Source organism: Pristiophorus japonicus, chromosome 2, assembly GCF_044704955.1.
Source record: "Pristiophorus japonicus isolate sPriJap1 chromosome 2, sPriJap1.hap1, whole genome shotgun sequence".
NCBI classification, from domain to species: domain Eukaryota; kingdom Metazoa; phylum Chordata; class Chondrichthyes; family Pristiophoridae; genus Pristiophorus; species Pristiophorus japonicus.
Window position 1 is genome coordinate 170,097,727 of NC_091978.1, and position 25,853 is coordinate 170,123,579.

At 43.8% G+C, this 25,853-nt stretch overlaps 1 protein-coding gene across 1 annotated transcript in view; it reads right to left on the minus strand.

Annotated features, from left to right (window-relative positions):
- The window catches only part of slc30a9 (solute carrier family 30 member 9), a 233,118-nt gene that overhangs the window by 53,394 nt on the left and 153,871 nt on the right, over positions 1 to 25,853 (minus strand). The window contains exons 15-16 of the mRNA XM_070860729.1: positions 24,042 to 24,149; positions 17,113 to 17,278 (exon numbers count right to left, since the gene is read on the minus strand). Coding sequence (XP_070716830.1) covers positions 17,113 to 17,278; positions 24,042 to 24,149 — 274 coding nt within the window. The remainder of the gene's footprint in view (positions 1 to 17,112; positions 17,279 to 24,041; positions 24,150 to 25,853) is intronic.

Below are 25,853 nucleotides of genomic sequence, written 5' to 3' on the forward strand. Positions count from 1 at the left end.
ATAAATTGGCAGCTAACAAAGGGGAATCCAAGGGTCTTCCATAGGCATAGTAACAGTAAAAGAGTTGTCGGAGGAGCAGTAGGGCTGATTAGGGACCAAAATGGAGAACAATTGGTACAGGCAGAAGGCATGGCTGAAGTACTAAATGAATACTTAGCATCGGTGTTTACCAAGGAAGAGGACTTTCATAGAATCTTAGAATGGTTACAGCACAGAAGGAGGCCATTCAGCCAGTCAAGCCCGTGCCAGCTCTCTGCAAGAGTACCTCAGTTAGTCCCATTCCCCCGCCCATTCCCTATAGACTTGCAATTTTCTCTTTTTCAGGTACTTATCCAACTCCCTTTTGAAAGCAGTGATTGAGTCGGCCTCCACCATCCTCTCAGGCAGTGCATTCCAGATCATAACCATTCACTGTGTAAAAAAAGTTTTTTCTCATGTTGCCTTTGGTTCTTTTGATAATCACCTTAAATCTGTGTCTTCTGGTTCTCGACCCTTCTGCCAATGGGAACAGTTTCTCTCTATCTACTCTGTCCAGGCCCCTCATGATGTTGAGCACCTTTATCAAATCTCCTCTCACTCTGCTCTAAGGAGAACAACCGTAGCTTCTCCAGTCTATCCACGTAACTGATCCCTGGAATTACTCTCATAAATCAAGGCCTTCACATCCTTCCTAAAGTGCGGTGCCCAGAATTGGACACAATACTCCAGTTGAGGCCGAATAAGTGTTTTACACAGGTTCATCATAATTTCCACACTTTTATACTCTCTACTTTTATTCATGAAGCCCATGATCCCATAATATTTTTTAACTGTTTTCTCAACCTGCCCTGTTACCATGTTATAAATGAGGAGGTCGCTGGGATACTGGTCAAGATAAAAATAAAAACAAAGTACTGGCTGGTGGTAATTAAAGTGGATAAGTCACCTGGTCTGGATGGGAAGTAAGGGCAGAATTTGCAGAGGTGCTGGTCACTATCTTCCAATCCTCCTTAGATACAGGGGTGGTGTCAAAGGTCTGGAGGATTGTAAATGTTACACCCTTGTTCAAAAAAGGGGAGAAGGATAAACCTGGCAATTAATGACCAGTCACTAACGTCGGTGGTAGGAAAGCTTTCAGAAACAATAATCCAGGAGAAAATTAACAGCCACTTGGACAAGCATGGACTAATAAAGGAGAGCCAACACAGATTTGTTAAGGGCAAATTGTGTTTGACTTACCTCATCAAAAAACTCAATCAAGTAACAGGGAGGAAGGATGAAAATCAAGTAACAGGGAGGAAGGATAATGTTGTGTATATGGACTTTCAAAAGGAGTTTGATAACGTACCACATGCTAGGATTATTAGCAACATTGAAGCCCATGAGATAAAAGGGTCAGTAGCAGCATGGATACAAAATTGGCTAACGGATAGAAAACAGAATTGTAATGAATAATTGTTTTTCAGACTGGAGGCAGGTATACAGTGACATTCTCCAATTTCAGTACTAGGACCACTGCGGTTTTTGATATACATTAATGGTGTGGACTTGGGAGCTACAGGGCACAATTTTAAAATTAGCAGATGACATGAAATAAACTTCAAGACATAGACAGGCTGGTAGAATGGGCAGACACATGGCAGATAAAATTCAACGCAGAGAAGGGTGAGGTGATGCATTTCGGTAGGAAGAATCAGGAGACACCATACACACTAAATTATACACTTTTAAAGGCGGTGCAAGAACAGATCGACCTATGGGTGCTTGTGCACAAATCTTTGAAGGTGGCAGGTTAACAAAGCAATTAATAAAGCATATGGGATCCTGGGCTTTATAGAGTACAGAAGACAGGAAGTTATGCTAACCTATATAAAACACTAGTTTGGCTCCAGCCGGAATAGTGTGTCCAATTCTGGGCATCACACTTTAGAAAGGACTTGGGAGAGAGTACAGAAGAGATTTACTAGAATGGTACCAGGGATGAGGGAATAGTTACGTGGATAGACTGGAGAAGCTGGGGTTCTCCTTGGAGCAGAGAAGGCGAAGAGGAGATTTGATAGGGATGTTTAAAATCATGAAGGGTTTACATAGAGTAAATAAGGAGAAACTGTTTCCAATGACTGTAGGGTCAATAACCAGAGGGCATAGAGTTAAGGTGATTGGCAAAAGAACCAGAGGTGACATGAGGAAGAATTTTTTTTATGCAACGAGTGGTTAGGATTTGGAATGTACTGCCTGATAGGATGGTGGATACAGATTTAATAGCAGCCTTCAAAAGGAAAATGGATAAATACTTGAAGGAAAAAAAATTGCAGGAATATGGGGAAAGAGCAGGGGAGTGGGACTAACTGGATTGCTCTTTAAAAGAGCCGGTGCAGACTCATTAGGTCGAATGGCCTCCTTCTGTGCTGTACTATTCTATGATTCTATGACTAGTCAATACCCTACACAGTCAGTCAAGACCAAGTATCGTCTTCAGGTGAAACAGGATTAGATGGTGGAGGATAATTGGACCAAGGAAAGCAGCTGTAATTCAATTCTCATTTCAAAGTCATACATTGGGCTCAATTTTGGCCAGGAGTTGCTCTGTTTTTTTTTGGATTAGGCTGCTTTTTCTGGCGTAACTTAAAAAACCCCAGTTTCCCCAATCAATTTGCACCAGCATAACTCACTTAGTTACGTTTTTTTTTCCTCAAAAGGGGGTGTTACCAGCCACCTATGCCAGTTCTAGCCATTTAGGGAACTTTGGCCAGCTAATAGTTACTCCATTTCTACTTAGGCCAGCATATGTGGCCACTTGAGAAAACCCTTGGGGAGAGTTAAAGAAATCGGCGCAGGTAAGTACATTGGAGGCCATTCGGCCTGGGCTAGGGCGTGAAGCGGAGAGGACTTGGACCTGAACCAACCAAGCCTTAGGGAACAGACTTGTAACACCATCCTTCCTTCGCACAATTAAAATAAGAAATAAAAAATTAAAGCCCTACCTTCAGCATCAAACTGCAATTCAGCTTTCTGCATTCGGCCCGGGACTCTCAGAAAGCATGCAGGAGAACTCAGAGATTGCACTGGGAGGCCACTCGGCCAGGGCTAGGGGCTGGAGAACTCACCGACAGGCAGGAGAACTCTCAGAACTCACCGGCAGGCAGATCTCAGAGATTGCACCGGGAGGCCGTTCGGCCAGGGCTAGGGGCTGGAGAACTCACCGACAGGCAGGAGAACTCACAGAACTCACCGGCAGGTAGGAGATCTCAGAGATTGCACCGGGAGGCCGTTCGGCCTGGGCTAGGGGCGGGAGAACGAACAGGGAGGCCACGGCCTGGGCTAGGGACGGGAGCGATTGGAAGTACAAATAGGAAGCACTTAAACCCACTCCATTGGGCCTGACTTGTAATTACTCCGAGACTGCATTTGAATTTCAAATCTCCCAAGATCCCTGTCATATTACTTTTAGAATAAAAGGTTTCTTAGTTCCAGAAAATAATTTATTTCTTATAGTAATAAAATGTCAGGTAAAACTTAGAGGTTCCTTATTAACAACGTTATATAATGTATTTTACCTTGATGTCATTTGGCAGCGGAAGAATTGCTGGGTAAAGACAAAACTCATTTCATCCGACCTCTCCTTATTAAAAGTCTTTATTTGTCTTTGTTCAGTGCTGTGCCTCAGTAACCTTCCTCATGGGAGGAGCTGGCTATTGTTTTCTGAACAGTGCCCGATCTGCAATGGCCGATTGCCAACTCGCAGCGCTAGTGCACATGCGGGGGCATCACCATTTTCCGCTGCGCATATGCAGACGTCTCGGCACATTTCCAGCGCAGAATGCAGGCTCCATCCCCCAAGTTGACTGGCCACGCTGCGCGGCTGCAGTGAAGGGGCCAGACAGCGGCCAAAGTTGCATCATTTTTTTCCGCCGCATGTCCGAACGTACAAAAGCGGCACAACTCAGGTAAGTACGCTGAAAAACGGGCTCAGCCAAAATTGAACCCATTATGTTGTTATTTTTATATAATAGTTGGATTTTGTATTATTCTTTATCGTTAAACAGCAAAACCTATGACAATTTGGAAAAGAGAAGAGTTGGTTGGAGCACAGGACTTTCTCTGTAGTAGAGGCTGAGGCGCTGGGAGATGCAAAACAGAAGCTCCGAAAAAGTTGACACAAAATTGTGGCAAAAATGAAGTAAGGTTTTGCAGACATACAAATAGCCAGGCTGTTTAAAAATGACATGTCAGAAAAATGCAGGTGTCCATTCTAATTTGATAAATAATCTACATTTGTTATTTTTTTCCCTCCTTGTAACACTTTTTAGACTTCTCCTCTAAGAGGGTAGGCACGATATCTGGCCAGTCGTTGAGTAATCAAATGGCTAAGTGTGCAGCAGCATCCTGACGTATCCAGTGCCCCCCTGGCAAGCAGCTGTGTGGGGAATCATGGTGGCCAAACCATGTTTTATTACTTCATTACAAAATGCATGTTGGTAAAGTGGCCTACTAAACCACTATCTAACTCTGAACTTTACTTCTGTGGACAGTTGTAATGAATTCTTATGCCATACTAAAAAGAAAACGACAAGATTAGTTCCATGCTCTCTTTCAATACATTATATTAATAACTAAAAAAGAACAACTGCTTCTGCTCAGATCAACCTGCAGTATTATCTTCTGTATCTGTTCGAACCGGCAGGGGTGAGGCCGCCGGACACCCAACGAACAAGTGAGACTCGGGGAGGTTTAATAACAGACACAGTGAGTAGAAATTAAGATAAAGTAGAATATAAGAAAGATAAGTGGTGTGTAAGAGAAACGAGTGTCCCCCGTCACTTCAATTGTCACAAACTATCTCAATCACCTAACTTGAGCCGGAATCAGCCATGATCTTATTGAATGGCGGAGCAGGCTCGAGGGGCTAGATGGCCTACTCCTGTTCCTAATTCTTATGTTCTTATGTTCTAATTAAGAGGGCAAATGCCCCACGTGATGGCCAGGGATTAAGGTCGAAGGGCGGGAGGACAAAGTGACGGCGGAAACCTGTGAGTGATTGTGTGATACGCATGAACTGGTGTGAGAGTTGAGGGATAATCCCATCGCAATAAATAAGTGACGGAATAGAAGTAGGCCAGCATGAAGAGACTCATTCGCAGAGGAAGCGAGGGAAGGTCAGATTACATATTGGCGTCGGGGGAAGACCTTGAATAGGGGCCGGTAGGGTCTCTTAGTAGGCTCTGTGCAGACGACCAGAAGGGCTTAATAGATAAAATGATTAAAGATGGGTGGGATCCCTCGGCTGTCCCCAAGGAGCAAAAGAATTGGTGGGAGAAACAGAAACAGAAAAAGGCAAAGAAAGCCGGAGTACTTTTAGTATATCAGTTATGTGTGTTACAAAGTAATACCAAACAATTAGTAGAGAAAAGTAAGAAAAAAGAAACCGAGAATAAAAAATGGAGAGAGCGGTATGAACAAACTGGCAAATGGGGGGGGGGGGGATCATCAGATTATCACCTCCCTCCGACTTATGTTGCCGCAGTAGCGGCCTCGGCTCCTCCCTTTGATGAGGAGATCGAGATGGACGGGTCAAATGACGATTCAGTAAATACAGAAAGGGCAGCCCCTCTTAGGGTAACCCAGGGCGCACAGGGAGGGAACCCCCGATATCAATACTATGCTTTCGCCCCCACAGAAAAACAAAAGAATCAGGATTTGGGGAGTCTATAACCACGGAAGAGAAATGTAGAATTTTGGCAAGAGTTAGAAGAATTGGATGAGACCCACGATATGCATGAGCGAGATGTCCACCAAATAGTTCAGGCTAAGTGTCCAAAAGACCGGTGGACAGGGCTAGCACCCCCTCACAGTAATGGCACATGGATACCTGCCGTGGGTGCCACAAGGTTACAACGGGACGCTGCCAGAATGGGGTTCGTCCAGGCTGTACAGGCCTTAATGGGAGCATCCACTCCAAATTGGGGATTGATAATGCAGACCCGCCAGAAAAAGGGAGAAAACGCCAATGACTACGGAGAGAGGTTATGGTTCCATTACCAAGAATCCTCAGGACAGATGGCCCCGAACAGAGACGACCCAGACTTCGTGAAAATGTTTAAGGACTGCCTTTCGGCCGACCATCAAAAGATCTTAAAAATGGGGGTGGTAGTCGCGGACACCGATGACCAAGCTGTCCGGTGGGCATGCCACATTAACTCTGGGGGAATAAAACAAGAAGTGGCCGCAGCTAAGAGTAGTAAGAGTGCGGGCTGAGGGGAATGCTACAACTCTGGCAAGACGGGTCATTTTGCCGCCGACTGTAGGGGCCCCAAAAGACCAACTGTCCGATGTGATAATTGCGGGAAAAAGGGACATGCCACTGATAAATGTTGGGTGCCCAAGGAGAAAAGAGTCAGTCAGGCCTTAGAGTAGAGGAGATGAAGCGACAGCAGCTAATCACAGCGCTGAGGGACTTAGGAAGGGACTGAAGGCCAGCGGCCCCCGTGGGGCAGGGAAAGGATCTGCGTATTCACATAACAGTGCTGTTAGGGGGCCGGCAGTGTGATATGTTAGTGGATACCGGAGCATCGGTATCTATGACAGATATTCCCTTGCCCACAACTAAACATGTAGTCCATATAACTGGCGTGGGAGGATCTGCTACCACAGCCCACTAGAGTGAAGTAATTCTATTGGAGATAGCCGGTACTCTGATCCCGGCACAATTTTATGTATGCCCAAATGCAGAAGGGACCATATTGGGGATCGCCCACCTGGAACAGTTAGGGGCAATAATAGACCCACAGAATAAGAGAATAGTTTGGAGAAATAAGGGAGGACGCAAAATCACGACGTGCGGGGAACAGACAATCACGAAAAGGTCGGAAATGTGCAACTTCTCACCCGAGATTGGGATACAGCAGGAGACTACGGCCCATTATGCGAACAAATGAGGGAAGTGTGGGCTCAATCAAAGCAGGATTGTGGACTGGTAAAGACCAAGCCTGTGGTCATTCCTGGGCCCGAATACCCTCCTCATAAGCAATACCCCATTAAACCTGAAGCCCGAGAGGCCATAAAACAAATAGTGCAGGACCACTTGCGGAGCGGTGTCCTTCGGGAAGCCGAAAGTACTACGAACTCACCAACCTGGCCTGTAAAAAAACCAGATGGGTCATACCGATTGACCATAGACTATACGGTGCTAAATAAAGTAACTCCCCGCCAGCACCCCATCCTAGCAAGCCCAGCGACCATATTTAATGGACTGAAACCAGAACATAAAATATTCACGATCTTAGATATAGCTAATGGATTTTGGTCCATACCATCAGCCCAAGAGTCCCAAGATAAATTCACGTTCACGGTTGGGGATAGGCAGTACACTTGGACACGAGTGCCCCAGGGTTTTCACAATAGTCCGGCCACATTTCACCGAACTATGAGTCGAGCCTTGGAGACCGTAGATTTAGCCCCCTACCGAAGTATCATACTCCAATATGTGGACGATCTGTTGATTGCCTTGGAGGACAAGAGAGGACATATGGGGGCTCTAATAGAAACCCTAGAAGCCTTAAAGAAAGCAGGATTTAAGATAAACCCCAAGAAAGCTCAGATCGGATTGAAGGAGGTACAGTACTTGGGACACCAACTGTCGCAGGGGACAAAAACAATGCCCCACGACAGAAAGGAAGTAATTTGCATTATGCCCCGACCGAAAACGGTCCGAGGAGCGCGTAAGGTATTAGGACTCTTTAACTACTGTAGGAACTTTATAGCCAACTTCGCGGCAATCACGGAACCAATACAGAGACTGGTTAAGGGAGGAAAACCAGCTCTAGAAAGTGTGGAGTGGGGCCTGGAACAAGGAACAGCATACGGCCAGATAAAGGAAGCCCTGATGTCGGCACCAGGCCTAGGACTGCCAAATATGAATGCACCGTTTCACATTCATTGTGAAAACGAGGGCGGGTTTTATGGAGCAGTAGTTACTCAAATGCATGGAGGCCGAGCCCAGTAGCTTACTATTCCACCCAACAGTCGCCCGTGGCAGGAGGTCTGTCAAGATGTGTAGCAGCCTTGGACTGCGCAACGTGGGCAGTGAAAGTTAGTGAGCCAGTAGTAATGACAGGGGAGGTTATACTACATACCAAGCATACCTTGGTGGAAATGCTCAACACTGGGAAATTGCGCTCCGTGTCCAACATCCGTCGGGTCAAATGGGAAGCCGTATTATTTCCCTTAGATGGGAAAAATTGTACGAGACACGGGGGAGAACTCGGCAGAGGGCCTCTTATCCGTGGGTGACCCTCATGAGTGCCAGGCACAGGAATGGGAGGACTCTCCGGGACACATAAGTGAGACTCCCCTTGAAAACCCTGAGCTGATCCTGTACATGGATGGGTCCCGGAAATATATTCAAGGGACCCCGCATACGGGATGGACGGTGGTAGACGTAGCGCTAAACATTGTCTGAAAGGGAAGGTTAGACGGAGGACTGTCGGCTCAAGTAGCTGAACTCACTGCCCTGACTGAAGCCCTCCAACTGGCCGAAGACCGACAGGCAAATATCTATACGGATAGCCACTATGCCTTCGGGGTAGTCCATGACTACATGACTGCCTGGGCCAGGGGAGGGTTCTTCACTTCGGGCGGCGAGGCTATCAAACATGAGGGCCGAATCAGACTACTATTAGACGCCGCCAGTAAACCCGCAGAGGCAGCAGTGATCAAGGTTAAGGCTCACCAGAAAGTAGTAAACAATGTCCAACGGGGCAATGAAGCAGCGGATAAAGCGGCGCAGGATGCAGACATATCCTTAGAAGTACAGGAAGAAGTTGTATGTAGTATCATTACTAGGGAAGATATAGACATTGAGAGATTACATGCCAATGCAAGTGATGAAGAAAAGAAAGATTGGGGCACAAAAGGAGGGAGCCAGGGTGACGACTTCGTATGGAGGAAAGATCGGAAGGTGATAGCCCAGGCTTGTATTAGACAAATGCTCATGGAACTACACCATGGCATCAGTCATGTCGGATGGAACATCATGATAACAAACATAACTGGGGATTGGTGGTGGCCAGGAATGGGACAGGACGTAGCTAAGTACTGTCAGCAATGTGTCACGTGTACCCAGCACAACCCAGGAAAGGCCGTTAAGATTAGAATGGCTCACCAACCATGACCAAGGGGGCCATGGAAGTGTATACAGATAGACTTCACGGGACCTTTACCATCCTCAAGGGGCAAGAAATACTGTCTAGTAATAATAGATCAGTTTATGCGGTGGGTAGAAGCATTCACCACGCGAAACTGCACCACAATCACGGTGGCTCGAATATTGGCAGAGGAAGTAATCCCATGTTGGGGCGTCCCTATCCAAATCGATTCCAACCAGGGAACCCATTTTACCGGACAAATAATGAAGGAGGTGTGCTCTATGTTGGGTATTTGACAGAAGTTTCATATCCCCTACCACCCGCAAAGCTCTGGGATGGTAGAACATATGAACAGGACACTTAAAACAGCCCTAGCAAAGGCCATCCAAGAGACGGGACAAGCTTGGGCGGATTTACTACCCACAATCTTGATGAGACAAAGGGTAATTCCTAACCGAGTGACGGGATTAACTCCATGTGTGTTGATGACAGGCAGGGCGATGCGCCTGCTGGAAGGAATCATAACTGGGGGATCCAACATAGGACCCCTGAGGGATCGGATTAGAAAGAACGTCTTGGAACTGATTAGCAACTTAAGGAATTGAGGAAGGAAGTGAGGGAACGGCAAGCAGGCAGGGATGAACAGAAGGAATTGGAGGACCATGGAGAGGTCCCACAGGTAGGCGCGAAGGTAAAATGTCTGCCAGGATGAACGGGGTTTGCTCCCCGTTGGTCTGGCCCATTTGAAGTCCTAATTAGCGGAGATACGTGCACCTGCAGAGATATGGGTAGGGTTGGCCGATGGAAACATTGGTCTCAGCTCAAAGAATATGAATCCAACGACCCCAGCACAAGCGAACAAAACAAATAACTCTGCCTTCACACACATTCTAGGAAACTGAAGACGGATGCATCAGCAGAAAACGCCGGAAGAAATAAAGACAATCCAAGATGAATGTGTTACGCGATATTATGTGCAGTTTGCTTTTTTGTGCAATTGTAATATGCAGCCTCGGGAGGACTCAGGCCAGAGTACCCCCACGGACCAAGAAAGAGTTATATGTGAACACCTTTTTGTACATGTCATACACCTATGCCAAGAAAGCCAATAATGCCAGCTGTTGGGTCTGTCCCCACACACAGAGGAAGGAATTCCCCTACAACCAATCCCACTTAGTGATAATGAGACGGTCAGTTGGATGTTTGGAGTTAGAACAGGATCTACACGCGTTGGCTCTTATGCCATAGAGGCAGATGGCAGCACCATAATAAAACTTAAAAGTCATGGGTATAATCCAGAACAGTGTAGTGGGTGGAGACGGTCAACCTATAACGATTCCTATCTACCACTGTTCCTGAAAACAAGGTGTAAGAGGGGACAGGGAGGGGGGGGGGCTATGTCTCACAAGGCAGGGACCATCGGAAGATCCTATTGTGGGGTACGGTAACTGCACATATAGCCTTACGTTACCTGCTGAAGGGGGTAGGATGACACTTCCGTCATTAAACGAAACGGTGATTTTCGGTGTCATCCTACCCTCTTCGGCAGTTAAGGTAAGGCTATAAGTATACGCCCTACAACGGAACTCTGTGTGCGGTCACAGCGCCCACCCCTGGTTGCCCCGAGAATGGACGGGTTCTTGTTATCTGGCTTATATTGTACCTTACCTGTATCACCTAGGTTCTCTGAAGGACCTCCACCGGAGAGCCAGATGAGCCATTACGGAGACTGAAAGATTCTGGGCCATTGCGTTTCCCTGGTATGGAGCGGGTAAATTGGCAAGGGAATCCATTAACATGGCTTCCGTCCTGGAACAGGTGGCCAACGATGCAGCTGAAGCCCTAGTTAAGGTTAATGCAGAGATGGTAGCCCTCCACACAGTAGCTCTGCAAAATCGGATGGCCCTTGATTATGTGTTGGCAGAAAAAGGGGGAACCTGTGCCCTCATCGGGGCCGAATGTTGTACATACATCCCAGATAGCTCGGAAGAAATTACCAATCTGACAGAGCATATTCAAGAAGAGGTTAAAAAGCTTAAGCAACTACCAGCCTCCACGTTGTGGGACTGGTTTTCAGGGTGGTTAGGATCTATGGGAATGTCACTAATCCAAGGCCTGGTTACCTTTCTGGTGGTGGTAATAATGCTGTACTGCCTATGCATGTTACTTAAATGTTGCATCAGCAAAGCACTGTCATCTTTACTATCGAGCAGACCCTCAAACTACGAGAACCTAGTGGTGTCTCAGAAGGTGGCGTACATACGCCCAAAACACCTATATGATGAGGTCTTATGAGCAGCATAATGAAGTGCGACAGGAGATGGGAACCTGGACCCCGGAGTGGAGACCCCGGGCTAAGGAACTGGACATCACATCACCAATTTCTGCATGAAGACCGGGTATACGTTGGCCTAGAATTATGTATATGAAAAATATTGTCCAAATGGGGGAATTGAAGGGGTTAATAGGGTTAGTGCGAAATTGCTGTGCTTGAGACAGTTGACTTAGCATGTACTGAAGGACAGGATGCGATAAGCAATTGTGAGAAGGTCACAAGATGCTCAGCAACATGGAAACCAACTGCCAGCTACAGGAAAGAGGTCAACTGCACACCAGATGCTGGCCAAAGATAAGGAAGTGAGTTGGACAAACACGACTATAAAATTGCTGTATGTGCAACACCAAATTGAGTTGTTGCCTGGTTGAGGGACCTACATACAACTCCCCTGGTACCTTGTATTAATAAACTGTGTTTTTTCAACTCTAACGTAGTCTCGGAGTAGATTTATTTCTACCTCGGGGTTTTCCCCCAACAGTACCCAATTGACGGTCAGTTACAAATTCCATTGTTTGTTACCCAACAGGCCAGTCTTAATTGATGGTGTGTGTATTCCTGCACTGTAATATTACCTACCCAAATAAAGTGGTATTAGAAAAAAAGCAGCTGCTCCAATAATTTCAACATACCGAGGCAAAGTTATGAACCCAAGAAATGCAGCGGATAATGCTCTGGCAGATTTGCTAGAATAGCTGCTCTAAAGTGAACTGACTTCGTACAATAATCAGGTCATTAAAATAATTTTGTGGTGCTCCTGGTGCATGACAAACTGGATGCATCATAGGGCTTTGGGAAAGAGTGTCAGATACCATAGAAACATAGAAAATAGGAGTAGTAGGCCATTCGGCCCTTCGAGCCTGCACTGCCATTCAATAAGATTATGGCTGACCTCTATCTCAACACCATATTCCCGCTTTCTCCCTTTACCTCTATACCTTCGATTCAGGTGAATTTATAATGGGGAACAAAGAGATGGCAGAACAATTGAACAAATACTTTGGTTCTGTCTTCACGAAGGAAGACACAAATAACCTTCCGGAAGTACTAGGGGATTGAGGGTCTAGAGAGAAGGAGGAACTGAAGGATATCCTTGTTAGGCGGGAAATTGTGTTAGGGAAATTGATGGGATTGAAAGCCGATAAATCCCCAGGGCCTGATGGTCTGCATCCTAGAGTACTTAAGGAAGTGGCCCTCGAAATAGCGGATGCATTGGTGATCATTTTCCAACAGTCTATCAACTCTGGATCAGTTCCTATGGACTGGAGGGTAGCTAATGTAACACCACTTTTTAAAAAGGGAGGGAGAGAGAAAGCAGGTAAGTATAGCCTGACATCAGTAGTGGAGAAAATTATTAATTATTGGAATCAATTATTAAGGATGAAATAGCAGCGCATTTGGAAAGCAGTGACAGGATTGGTCCAAGTCAGCATGGATTTATGAAGGGGAAATCATGCTCGACAAATCTTCTAGAATTTTTTTGAGGATGTAACTAGTAGAGTGGACAAGGGAGAACAAGTGGATGTGGTGTATTTGTATTTTCAAAAGGCTTTTGACAAGGTCCCACACAAGAGATTGGTGTGCAAAATCAAAGCACATGGTATTGGGGGTAACATACTGACGTGGATAGAGAACTGGTTGGCAGACAGGAAGCAGAGAGTCGGGATAAACGGGTCCTTTTCAGAATGGCAGGCAGTGACTAGTGGAGTGTCGCAGGGCTCAGTGCTGGGACCCCAGCTCTTTACAATATACATCAATGATTTGGATGAAGGAATTGAGTGTAATATCTCCAAGTTTGCAGATGACACTAAACTGGGTGGCAGGGTGAGCTGTGAGGGGGATGCTAAGAGGCTGCAGGGTGACTTGGACAGGTTAGGTGAGTGGGCAAATGCATGGCAGATGCAGTATAATGTGGATAAATGTGAGGTTATCCACTTTGGGGGCAAAAACACGAAGACAGAATATTATCTGAATGGTGGCAGATTAGGAAAAGGGGAGGTGCAACAAGACCTGGTGTCATGGTTCATCAGTCATTGAAAGTTGGCATACAGGTACAACAGGCGGTAAAGAAGGCAAATGGTATGTTGGCCTTCATAGTTAGGGGATTTGAGTATAGGAGCAGGGAGGTCTTACTGCAGTTGTACAGGGCCTTGGTGAGGCCTCACCTGGAATATTGTGTTCAGTTTTGGTCTCCTAATCTGAGGAAAGACATTCTTGCTATTGAGGGAGTGCAGCGAAGGTTTACCAGACTGATTCCCGGGATGGCTGGACTGACATATGAGGACAGACTGGATCAACTTTGCCTTTATACATTGGAGTTTAGAAGGATGAGAGGGGATCTCATAGAAACATACAAGATTCTGACGGGACAGGACAGGTTAGATGCGGGTAGATTGTTCCCGATGTTGGGGAAGTCCAGAACCAGGGGACACAGTCTTAGGATAAGGGGTAGGCCTTTTAGGACTGAGATGAGGAGAAACTTCTTCACTCAGAGTTGTTAACCTGTGGAATTCCCTGCCGCAGAGAGTTGTTGATGCCAGTTCATTGGATATATTCAAGAGGGAGTTAGATATGGCCCTTACGGTTAAGGGGATTCAAGGGGTATGGAGAGAAAGCGGGAAAGAGGTACTGAGGGAATGATCAGCCATGATCTTATCGAATGGTGGTGTAGGCTCAAAGGGTCGAATGGCCTACTCCCTCACCTATTTTCTATCTCCTTAAATATATTCAGTGACTTGGCCTCCGCAACCTTCTGTGGTAAAGAATTCCACAGGTTCACCACCCTCAATGAAGAAATTTCTCCTCATCTCAGTCTTAAATTTACTATCCCGTATCCCAAGACTGTGACCCCTTGTTCAAGACTTCCCAGCCAAGGGAAACATCCTCCCCGCAGCCAGTCTGTCCAACCCCGTCAGAATTTTATAGATTTCAAAGAGATCCCCTCTCATTCTTCTAAACTCTAATGAATACAGGCCGAGTCGACCCAATCGCTCCTCATAAGACAGTCCTGCCAACCCAGGAATCAGTCTGGTGAACCTTCACTGCACTCCCTCTATGGCAAGTATATCCTTTCTTAGATAAGGAGACAAAAACTGCACACAATACTCCAGGTGTGGTCTCACCAAGGCCCTGTATAACTGTAGTAAGACATCCTTGCTCCTGTACTCAAATCCTCTTGCAATGAAGGCCAACATACCATTTGTCTTCCTAACTGCTTGCTGCACCTGCATGTTTGCTTTCAAGGACTGGTGTATAAGGACACCCAGGTCCCTTTGTACATCGACATTTTCCAAGCTATCACCATTTAAATAATACTTTGTCTTTATGTTTTTCCTACCAAAGTGGATAACTTCACATTTATCTATGTTATACTGCATCTGCCATATGTTTGCCCACTCACGCAATCTATCTAAATTGCCTTGCAGTGTCTTTGCATCTTCCTCACAAACCACCTAGTTTTGTGTCGTCAGCAAACTTGGAAATATTACATTTGGTTCCCTCATCCAAATCATTTATATATAATATATATATTGTGAATAGCTGGGGCCCAAGCACTGATTCCTGTGGTACCCCACTAGTCACTGCCCGCCACCCTGAAAAATACCCATTTATTCCTACTCTCTGTTTCCCATCAGTTAACCAATTTTCAATCCATGCCAGTATATTACCCCATATCCTGTGTGCTTTAATTTTGCACATTAACCCCTTATCAAAGGCCTTCTGAAAATCCAAAAACAGTACATCCCACTGGTTCTCTCTTATCTGTTCTATCAGTTACATCCTCAAAAAACTCCAGAGGTTTGTCAAACATGATTTTCCTTTCATAAATCCATGTTGACTTTGTCTAATCCCATTGATATTATCCAAGTGTCCCATTATCACATCCTTTATAATAAACTCTAGCAATTTCCCTACTACTGATGTCAGGCTAACCGGTCTGTAGTACCGTGTTTTCTCTCTCCCTCCTTTTTTAAATAATGGGGTTACATTTGCCACCCTCAAATCTGCAGGAACTGTTCCATAATCTGTAGAATTTACAAGATGACAACCAATGCATCCACTACTTCCATGGTTACCTCTTTTAGTACTCTGGATGCAGATCATCAGGCCCTGGGGATTTATCGGCTTTAAGTCCCAGCATTATTTTCTTACTAATAATCATTTCCTTTAATTCCTCTTGCTCACTAGACTCTTGGTTCCCTAGCATTTCTGGGACGTTATTTGTGTCCTCTTCCGTGAAGACTGAACCAAATATTTATTTAATAGTCCTGACATTTCCTTGTTCCCCATTATTAATTCTCCCGTTTCTGACTGTAAAGGACCTACATTTGTCTTCATTAATCTTTTTCTTTTTGCATACTTGTAGAAATTTTTGCAGTCGGTTTTTATGTTCCTTGCAAGTTTATTCTCATACTCTTATTTTTCCCCTCAATCAATTTCTTGGTCCTTTTTTGCTGAATTCTAAACTGCTCCCAATCCTCAAGCTTGCTACTTTTTCTGGCAACTTTGTATGACTCCTATTTGGATCGAATACTATCCTTAATTTCTTTTCTTAGCTATGGTTGGATCACTTTTCCTTTTGGGTTTTTGTGCCAGAAAGGAATGTATAACTGTTGCAATTCATGCAATTTTTTCCTTAAATGTTAGCCATTGCCTTTCCACCATCATGCCTTTTAATGAATCTTCCTAATCTATCATAGACAATTCATTCCTCATACCTTAGTAGTTTCCTTTGTTTAGATTTAGGACCCTAGTTTCGGATTGGGCTACTTCACTTTCCACAATCATGTTATGGTCACTCTTCCATAAAGGACCCTGCACAACAAGACTGTTAATTAACCTCTTCTCATTGCACAATACCCAATCTAGGATAGCCTGTTCCCTAGTAGACTCCTCAATGTGCTGGTCTAAAAAACCATCTCGTACACACGCCAGGAATTCATCATCCATAATATTATTACTAATTTGGTTTGTCTATATGTAGATTAAAGTCACCTACGATTACTGTAGTATCCTTGTTACATGCATCTCTAACTTCCTGTTTGATGCCGTCCCCTACATTACCACTACTGTTTGGAGGCCTATAGACAAGTCTCACCAATGTTTTCTGCCCCTTTGTGCTCCTTAGCTCCACCCAGACTGATTCTACATCTTGATTTTCTGAGCCAATATCCTCTCTCACTTTTTATACATTGCAGTCTCTATTTTAGTGTTAGATCATTGTTAAGGACATTTTTGCTCCTTTTCTCCTACATTCTCATCTTCCTTGCTGATACATTTGAGAACCAGAACTTTTATTATGATGCTACAGTTTAAAGAAAAATCATCATCAGTTATGCAAAACATAAATGGCAGATTGTCCTCTTAATTGCGCTTGGATGTAAAGGATTATCTGGGTGCAGCGCAGAGAAGAAAATTGGACAAAAAAGATCGAATGCCCTTAACAGAGCTTGCCCTTTTTCTCACCCATTAATTTAAATGATGGAAAAAGGACAGGCTCTGCCACATACCCAAGCAATCTTTTGCACCCCAGAAGAAAGTTTCCCCTCTATGCTCTACAACTGACTGGATTCACCACTTCAAAATAACTCTTATTTAGCAGCCATTTAGGTTTCCCTTAGTTCCTATGGATGAGAGAGCAACCCACCCAATTACCTTACGGAAGGGTCATTCTCCAGAAGATCGGTAAGCCTTTGTACATTTTCTGGCTTGATAGACCTCCCAATCAGAGCCTCAGTGTTGGAGTAGATCAAAAATGTTGAAACTGTACCCAAGAGTGTTCCAACACCAAGCGAGCCAATGCTATCATAATAGGGATTACCTGAGTAATAGGAAACACAGAATGTGAGTAACTGCTCAAGCTGCTCAGTAGTGCCAGACACCAAAGCATTTAAAAAAAGTATATGTGGGAACATTCCAATCCTAAATTTTAGGCAATTGTACAACCATTAAAGCACAATCAATAAACCTATACTCTACATTTTCTGTATCCAGTGCCATGGACTCTGATTCATAAAAACAGGTTGTGTAGAGCTGCTTGTACAGACACTAAAACATGGGACAAGTATACATTTGAATTATCAAATGTAAAGTGCTAACTCAAAATAATTCTTATTTAGCAACCATTTAGGTTTCCCTTAGTTCCTATGGATGACATACAGAAATAGTAACAGAAAATGCTGGAAATATTCTTTAAGTCAGGCAGCATCTGTGGAGAGAAATATAGAGGTAATGTTTCAGGTCAATTACCTTTCATCAGTGCTGGTAAAAGATAGAGATGCAACAGGTTTTAAAAAAGTACAGAGGCAGGGAAAGGATGGAGGGAGAGGAAAAAACAAAAAGGGAAAGCCAGAGTGATTAAAAGGATGATGGTGCGTGGTAATGGGACAAAAGAAAAAACAAAAGAAGGGTCTACAGCAGAATCATTACCAAACAGTTGCTTTCTGGGAAAAAAATGGGAGCAGTAGTTATGATCTGGAACCTGTTTCTCTCCCCACAGATTTTGCCTGACCTGTTGAGTATTTCTAGCATTTTCTGATTTTATTTCAGATTTCCAGCATCTGTAGTATTTTGTTTTTGGAAGATAGATATTGATTTATAAACTAGCACTTCAAAAAATATTTATTTCAATTTACAGCTACTTAGCTCATATTAGGCAATGAAAAGACAAGATCAGGCTATGGAAAAATAACATCGCCTCAAGGACCGGTCCTCCTACCCTCACAATGAAAAAATATATTAAATCTTGATTGATCATCTCTGGTCAAATTCCATATGGTTCCAACTCACAAAAGGAACAACTTTCTGACTTCATGTTTCCAGCGAGAAATTTTCTTCTTCAAAAAAATGTTGGGGCTGGATTTGTGGGCTGCGCACATGCCCGTAAGGGCCCCGCAAGTTCCAGGTTTAGGCATGCACTGTGCATCTGCTGAAACCTGCAACTTCGATCTGTCAAGAATCCTCTTGATAGATTGTACGAACCTGAAAGAAAAGGGCATTCGCAGGTGGGGAGTTGGGCGATTTGCCCAGCGAATGCCCTTGAAATACTTAAGGCCTGTTTTTACCAGCGCAAGAGTTTTAAAAAGATAGCAAAATAAAACTTTATCATTGTTACATTAAAAACCCTGTCCAAAAAGGGAAGTTTACTTTTAGCCCCGTTAAAACATATACCCTGTATAAAACATTGTTTTTTTGTTTAAAATATTTAATTAAATGGCATTTTAATTAATTTTAAATATGTAATTTTTTGAATTTCATGTGTTTGTGTATTTTTAAAAAAAGTGATTCCTATTCATACTTATGGGGTTTCCGTACAAATGGAAACCCCATAAGCATAAATGGAGATTTCCTTATGTGGGCAAGCCCACATGATCGCAGGAACACTTGTGAACTGCATGCACCCATGGGTACCCGGAGAGGCCCAGGAGCGCGAATCTACGAATCTCCCAGACCACCAGGTAAATTTGTAGATTTTATTGCAGGTCGGAGGCATTCGCCTGTGGGAAGCCTCCGCTCGCAATTTCTACCCTGTTAATATAGTACTATTGTATCACTTAATAGTGTTAACATATTCTTTGCATGTAAGTTGAAGTAACAGGTTATTTTGTTTCATCTCTTAGATGACAGTGATGTGAAAATATGCTGAATCAACATATTTTTTTTATAGAATTAAAATTAATGGTACCGTGTTAGCTTTTGTAAATATACACTATTATTTTCAAATTCAGACATTATGGCTCTCTAGGTTTCTCTAATTTAACCAATTTTACCCGCTCCACCATTGATGGCTGTTCCTTCAGCTGCCCAGGGCCCAAGCTCTGGAATTCCCTCCTTAAACCTCTCCACCTCTCTCCTCCTTTAAGATGCTTCTGAAAACCTACCACTCATCTGCCTTAACATCAATGTGGCTGGGTGTTAAATTTTCTTTGCTCTTGTGAAGCACTTTGGGACATTTTACTCTGTTAAAGGTGATATATTAATGGAAGCTGTTGTTGTAATGAGATTTTCTTTCCATACAAAAACGTTGAAAATGGTAGAAATATAAGGCCGCCCAAAGGACTGCCGAGAGACCTGGCAGTACTTTGGTCAGGAGATTCTTCAAAAAGATCTGCAAAGACCGCCCGGTGGCAAAAAAAATGAATGTGGGCGGCAGCAGGCAGGAGTTCCCAATCTCGGAGGCAATGCAATCCTCGCCAAAGTGCCGCTGAGGATTCAGTCGGGCCCGGGGGGTGGGGGGTGGGGGGGGGGGGAGAACACATAAAAATAAAAATTTACACAAAAAAAGCCACTGGAAAACCTTCAGGGGATCCCATCCATCTGAATCACTGTAAACAAAAAAAATAAAAGAAGTTTACTAACCTTTTTTCGCAGGTCTTCATACTTACTGTTTTGGTTAGACCTTCCCTCTGCTGCCGCCTACTCCTGCCTGGAGGAATCTGGCAGCTCAGCAGGTGGCAGGACACTTACATGCCTTGCGCGCTAGCGGACGGCAGTGGGCGGTTCCCAGCAGTTCGCCCCTCCCGCCGGCGAGAGGCCTAGAGGAAACTGGCACCGAGGGGAGACCGCCCAAAAAGCTTGGCGGCAGCGGGCGGTGAGTGCACCAAGTTCAGGGCCATAATCTAGTTGCTGATTATTATAATTATATCAAATAGTCAAAAGTTCAATGACACAACATATATAAAATATATTCTGTATTACTACTTTGAGAACGGTGCAGAGGACCACTTACCTGCGGCAAGGGGCAAGTGGTGTACGAGGACAGAGAAGTGATCAAATTATATAGTATTTTATGACTGTTGCCCCCCCCTCACCCCGCACACAATAAAAACAATTAGACTGGAAACCCCCAGTATCACAGATTTGTAGAAAGAATCAGGAATCCTGGGTTAAATTAGATGCAAGCTTGACAGCTTCCAACCAAATGTGCAGGTAGAAACTGCGAGTCTCACAAACAACTTTCAAAGTTGATTGGAATCAAGTAACATGCCAAATGGATTGGAAAGTAGCAAATGTGATACTCTTTAAAAAGGGGGTCAAAGGATTAACCCTTAAAATATAAACCATTATTCCTCATCTTGAATGTGATGATGGTTTGGAAAGGAATAACATAAGGGATCTTCTGAAAGGACAGGGTCTGGTTTGGGAGATCCAGCATGGTGTCAGAAGGACCAAGTTACATTTGACCAATTTACTGAATTTCTTTTGAGATTACAGGTCTGATAAATGACATTTTACCCTGTTCCACATGACAGATTAATTCAGAAGTTGCATGGTCATAGGACAGATGGCAAATGAATGCGCACTTAAAAAGGTAGAAAGTGTGATGTTGCGAGGGAAGGCGTCAAGAGTTTAAACCAGCAGTGTCTCACAGGAGTTGGTATTGGAACTTGTTTCTAATTTTTACAAATGAAGTGGAGGATGGAATATGGTCCAAAATGTCTAGGTTTGCAGATTATGGTAAATTTGGTGCAGTGGGCAATGAAGCCAACCAATGTGCAATAATCCAGAGACCCCCAAACAGGATAGATCAATGGCTTGATGTAGCAGATGGAATTCAACACAGATAAATGTTAAGTGATGAGAGTACATGAACAATCTGAAAATGTGGAACACGATGCTTGTGGTAATGGCAAGAAAGAAATCAAGGGAGTTTGATGGATAGGTCATTAAAAGCATCCGTTTAGTGTCCACAGGTATTCAAAAAAGCAAATAAAATGTATGAGGTATAGTTTGCAGTGACTTAAACGTGGTGGTGTTCTTAATCTGTATGGCAACAAAGCAAATCAAATGTCAATATCTAAATTGGATATTCAGGCCAAAGCTTCAAGTGTAAAAGCGTAGATATCTTACGAGGGCAGTGCTCCAAGTTGTGCTCCAGGGTCTGATTAGGAGCTCCACAGTCACTTGATGGGGATGTTTTAATCTTCCATCGATGGAGAAGATGGCAGCATCTACCATGACCAGTTCTGATCATGGTTGATGGTTGCCCACAGTTTGAGGGGAAGATTTGATCCTTCAGGTTGAACTTTAGGGTCCTCCAAAAGGAATCCATTCCATATATCACAGTTCCTCCAAGCATCAAGGCTGAGGGGAGATAGCAGAGGTCTTCGATGACAGTCCAAAATGGCCTTCTAGATTTGAGACGGGTTGGTGGTAGGTTGTTCAAGTCGGCCTGGATTTTTTTTTTTATTCGTTCTGGGATGTAGGCGTCGCTGCCAAGGCCAGCATTTATTGCCCACGAAAAGGTGGTGGTGAGCCGCTTTCCTGAGCTGTTGCAGTCCTTGTGGTGAAGCTACTCCCATAGTGCTGTTAGGGAGGGACTTTGACCCAACAACGACGAAGGAACGGTGATGTAGTTCCAAGTCTGGATGTTGTGTAACTTGGAGGGGAACTTGCAGGTGATGGTGCTCCCTGCTGCCCTTATCTTTCTAGGTGGTAGAGGTCACAGGTTTGAGGGGTGCTGAAGCTGTGGCGAGTTGCTGCAATGCATCTTATAGGTGGTATACACTGCAGCCACGGTGGTGGAGGGAGTGAATGTTGAAGGTGATGGATGGGGTGCCAATCAAGCAGGCTGCTTTGTCCTGGATGGTGTTGAACTTAGTGAGTATTGTTGGAGCTGCACTCATCCAGGCAAGTGGAGAGTTATCCATCACACTCCTGACTTGTGCCTTGTAGGTAGTAGAAAGGCTTTGAGGAGTCAGGTGGTGAGACACTCGGCGCAGAATACCCAGCCTCTGACCTGCTCTTGTCGCCACAGTATTTACGTAGCTGGTCCAGTTAAGATTTTGGTCAACGATGACCCTCAGGATGTTGATGGTGGGGGGGGATTCGGCGATGGTACTGTCGCTGAATATCTAGGGGAGGTGGTTAGATTCTCGCTTGTTGAAGATGGTCATTGCCTGGCACTTGCGTGGCGCGAATGTTACTTGCCATTTATCAGCCCAAGCCTGAAGTCATCCAAGTCTTGCTGCATCCAGTCATGGACTGCTTCATGTTCTGAGGAGTTGCGAATGGAACTGAACATTGTGCGATCATCAGTGAACATCCCCACTTCTGACCTTATGATGAAGGGATGGTCATTGATGAAGCAGCTGAAGATGGTTGGGCCGAGGACACTGCCCTGAGGAACTTCTGCACTGCCCTGAGGAACGTCTGCAGGGATGTCCTGGTGCTGTGACGATTGGCTTCCAACAACCACCTTCCTTTGTGCTAGGTATGACTCCAGCCAGGAGAGTTTTGCCCGATTCTCATTGACTTCAATTTTACAAGGGCTCCTTGATGCCACACTCGATCAAATGCTGTCTTGATGTCAGAGGCTTCAACGCTGGAATTCAGTTCTTTTGTCCATGTTTGGACCAAGGCTGTAGAAGTCTGGAGCCGAGTGGTCCTGGTGGAACAGGATCAGCAAGTGTTTGCTGATGTAGCAGTTATATTCGCTGGAGACTGCACATTCGCGGCATAGATGTGGTGGTGCGATGTTTGCAAGCACGGGCAGCCAAGGTTTTGCTGTCGATAAGAACATACCGGTGATAATTTTCATAGTAGAATTCAGCTAGACATCATCGGATTTGACATGCGGACTTGATAGCCATGCTGGAAAGCAGTATTACACTGTAGAGTTCACCAGGGCGAGTGCTGTCGTACGGAGGATTTGAGCATCTGCTCCCCATGTGCTTCCTGTGAGTTTCTGGATCAAGTTGACATTACTCTTTAGTTTCTTCCCAAGGTTCTGATGATGTGGTCCTCTGATAGAGTGCAATTAAGCGTGACTTATAGGTTAAAGTAAGAGATGAGGAAGTTGTATCTGACTTTGGAGAGACGACATCTGGAGTACTATGTTTAGTTTTCATCTCATTACAGAAAGGCTGTATGGTTATTGAAAGGAGTCTAGATGAGGCTGTGATGCCGATTGTCTATCCAGTGATTTTGAGAAGTGGATGAGGGGAAGAGACTTATTAGGTCGTTAAAAATTTCAGGGATATAGGGAAATTAGATTCAAAAAAGTTCTTCTGTTAGGCAAAGAATTCAAGGACTCTGGATATGGTTTAAAGTTAAGGGAAAGTCAAAGGAAAATGGGAAATGGAGGCAACCCATTTTGGTAAGAGGATAATAGAATTGTGGAACAAATTACCAGTAAGGTGGTGGAAAAGAAAATCAAAGAAAGGACTGGATGAATCCCCATTATCAAAGGGGATACGGAGATATATTTAATTTTCAATTCGGGTAAGGAATCTAATTGGTAGCTTCAAAACGTAGGGCAGATGAACCAATGCCCTTTTCTTACCCAACACATTATGTTGCTATGTCTATATTACTCTGAGAATATAAAGACAGATTTTAAAAGGGCTTTCTACAAGATTTACTATCATAGAAAATGTAATAGTAAGTACCCACTGCATGGTTAAGTGTAAATTTAATAAATATTGATATCTCCATTAATTTCAAAACCATTTAAAGTAGCTCTTATGCTATAGTACAGCTTTTTCATATGCCTATAAAACAAGTCACATGAGTACCTTAGACAACAGGAAAATGAGAAATAAATGAACTGGTCATCCAATGATTATTTTAACATTGTGTCTTACCAGTGAGAGAGGTTAGCCCCATACAGCTAGCTGCTAACAGCACTCCTATTACAGCAGCTGCATCTTCCAACAGAACAACATTAGTGGTAGGATCGTGACCACGCATCACTAGGAAACAAATATAGTTGCATGTTAATGATCTGTGGGCACAATGACCAAGTTACTATGAAAAATTGTCAACTTAAACATGAGGCTTTATTTTAGAATCTGAGTACTGCATTCGTGGGCTACTCTGAGTACACCAATATCTGGAGAATAGTAGACAGTTACCACCATGTAGTAATCTCATAGCGTGTGAAGATTACATCATAAAACTTTACAAAAAAGGGTGGCTTTTAGGTGTCAGCCATCGCTCAGCAGTGGCAGTCTCGCATCTGAGTCAGAAGGTTGTAGGGTTTAAGTCCCACTCCAGGGACTTGAGCACAAAATCTAGGCTGACATTTCAGTGCACTACTCGGAGTTCTGCACTTTCAGAAATATTAAACCAGGGCTCTGTCTTCCCTCTCGGGGATGTAACAGATCTCACGGTACTATTTCAAAGAGCAGTAGAGAAGTTCTCCTCGTGCTCTGGCCAATATTGATCCTTTAACCTACATCACTAAATCAGTTTATCTGGTCATTATCTCATTGCTATGTGTAGGATCTTGCTTTGCACAAATTGGCTGCCACCTTTCCTACATTATACTAGTGACTACACTTCAAAAGTGCTGAAAAACATTATGCAAGGTCTTGAGGCCACGAAAAGCATTTTATGAAGGCAAGTCTTTCTTTCTTAAAACCATTATCTGAACACCAGAAACATTTCCGAATATCAGTTTACAAAAATCACATATATACACACACACACACCGAGGAATTCAGGGGCTATTTTACTGAATCTGGGTCCTTTATTTTGCCAGTAAACAAAGTGGACACTGATGATCAGTGCACTCCATGCAGCTGATCATAAGTTTATAACGGTAATGAAATGTTCATAACTAGGAAGGAAATCAGAATGTGATATAAAACATTTTGTACAATCTCCAAAGAAAGGTTTGGGCCATTAATAACACACAATTAAAACAGATAATACAACTCCAATCTTTAACGTTATAAGCCTGTATTGAAAACAAATAAAACACTGAAAAGTCAGTACTGAAAAGAACTACAATTATGTCAGAAAGAAAGAAAAAGAACTAGCATTTATATCCCACCTTTCACATCCTCAGGATATCCTAACGCACTTCACAGCCAATTAAGTTTTTTTTTTAAGTATTGTGGCAGCCAATCTGCGCACATATTTATTTGATCCATATATCATAGTTAATGAGACTTCCAGAGAGCGCCACTTGAAATTTCTAGGTATTTGATAATGTAATGTCAAATGAAAGAGCAACTCACTTCCAGAAACAAAATAGTTATTCTGGCATAGCAGTTAAGTATAGCATATTATAAAGCAGATTATGTGGAATAGAATCAGATTGTGTATAGTTAAGTTTAATTTGTAAGACTTTGGGCTAAAATTTCCAAATAATCCGCCAGCGCCGGATTTCCGTCCAAAATACCACTAAGATTCCCAAAATTATCACCGGCAAAAAATTCCCCCAAAAAAGGAAAAAAATCCACCCAGTGAAAAAAATGGGCCTTACACTCCGAATCTTGACGAAAAAATGGAATCTAAGGGCCAATTGGGTGGTTCTTAAAAAAAAAGGCGATTATTACTAAAAATCTACACCGATGCTGGGGGTTGGGCCTAGGAGAAAAACATTAAAAATATTTTTTCAAAAAACATAAAATAAAAAAATCAGAACACATTCTCAGGGCCTTTTTCAC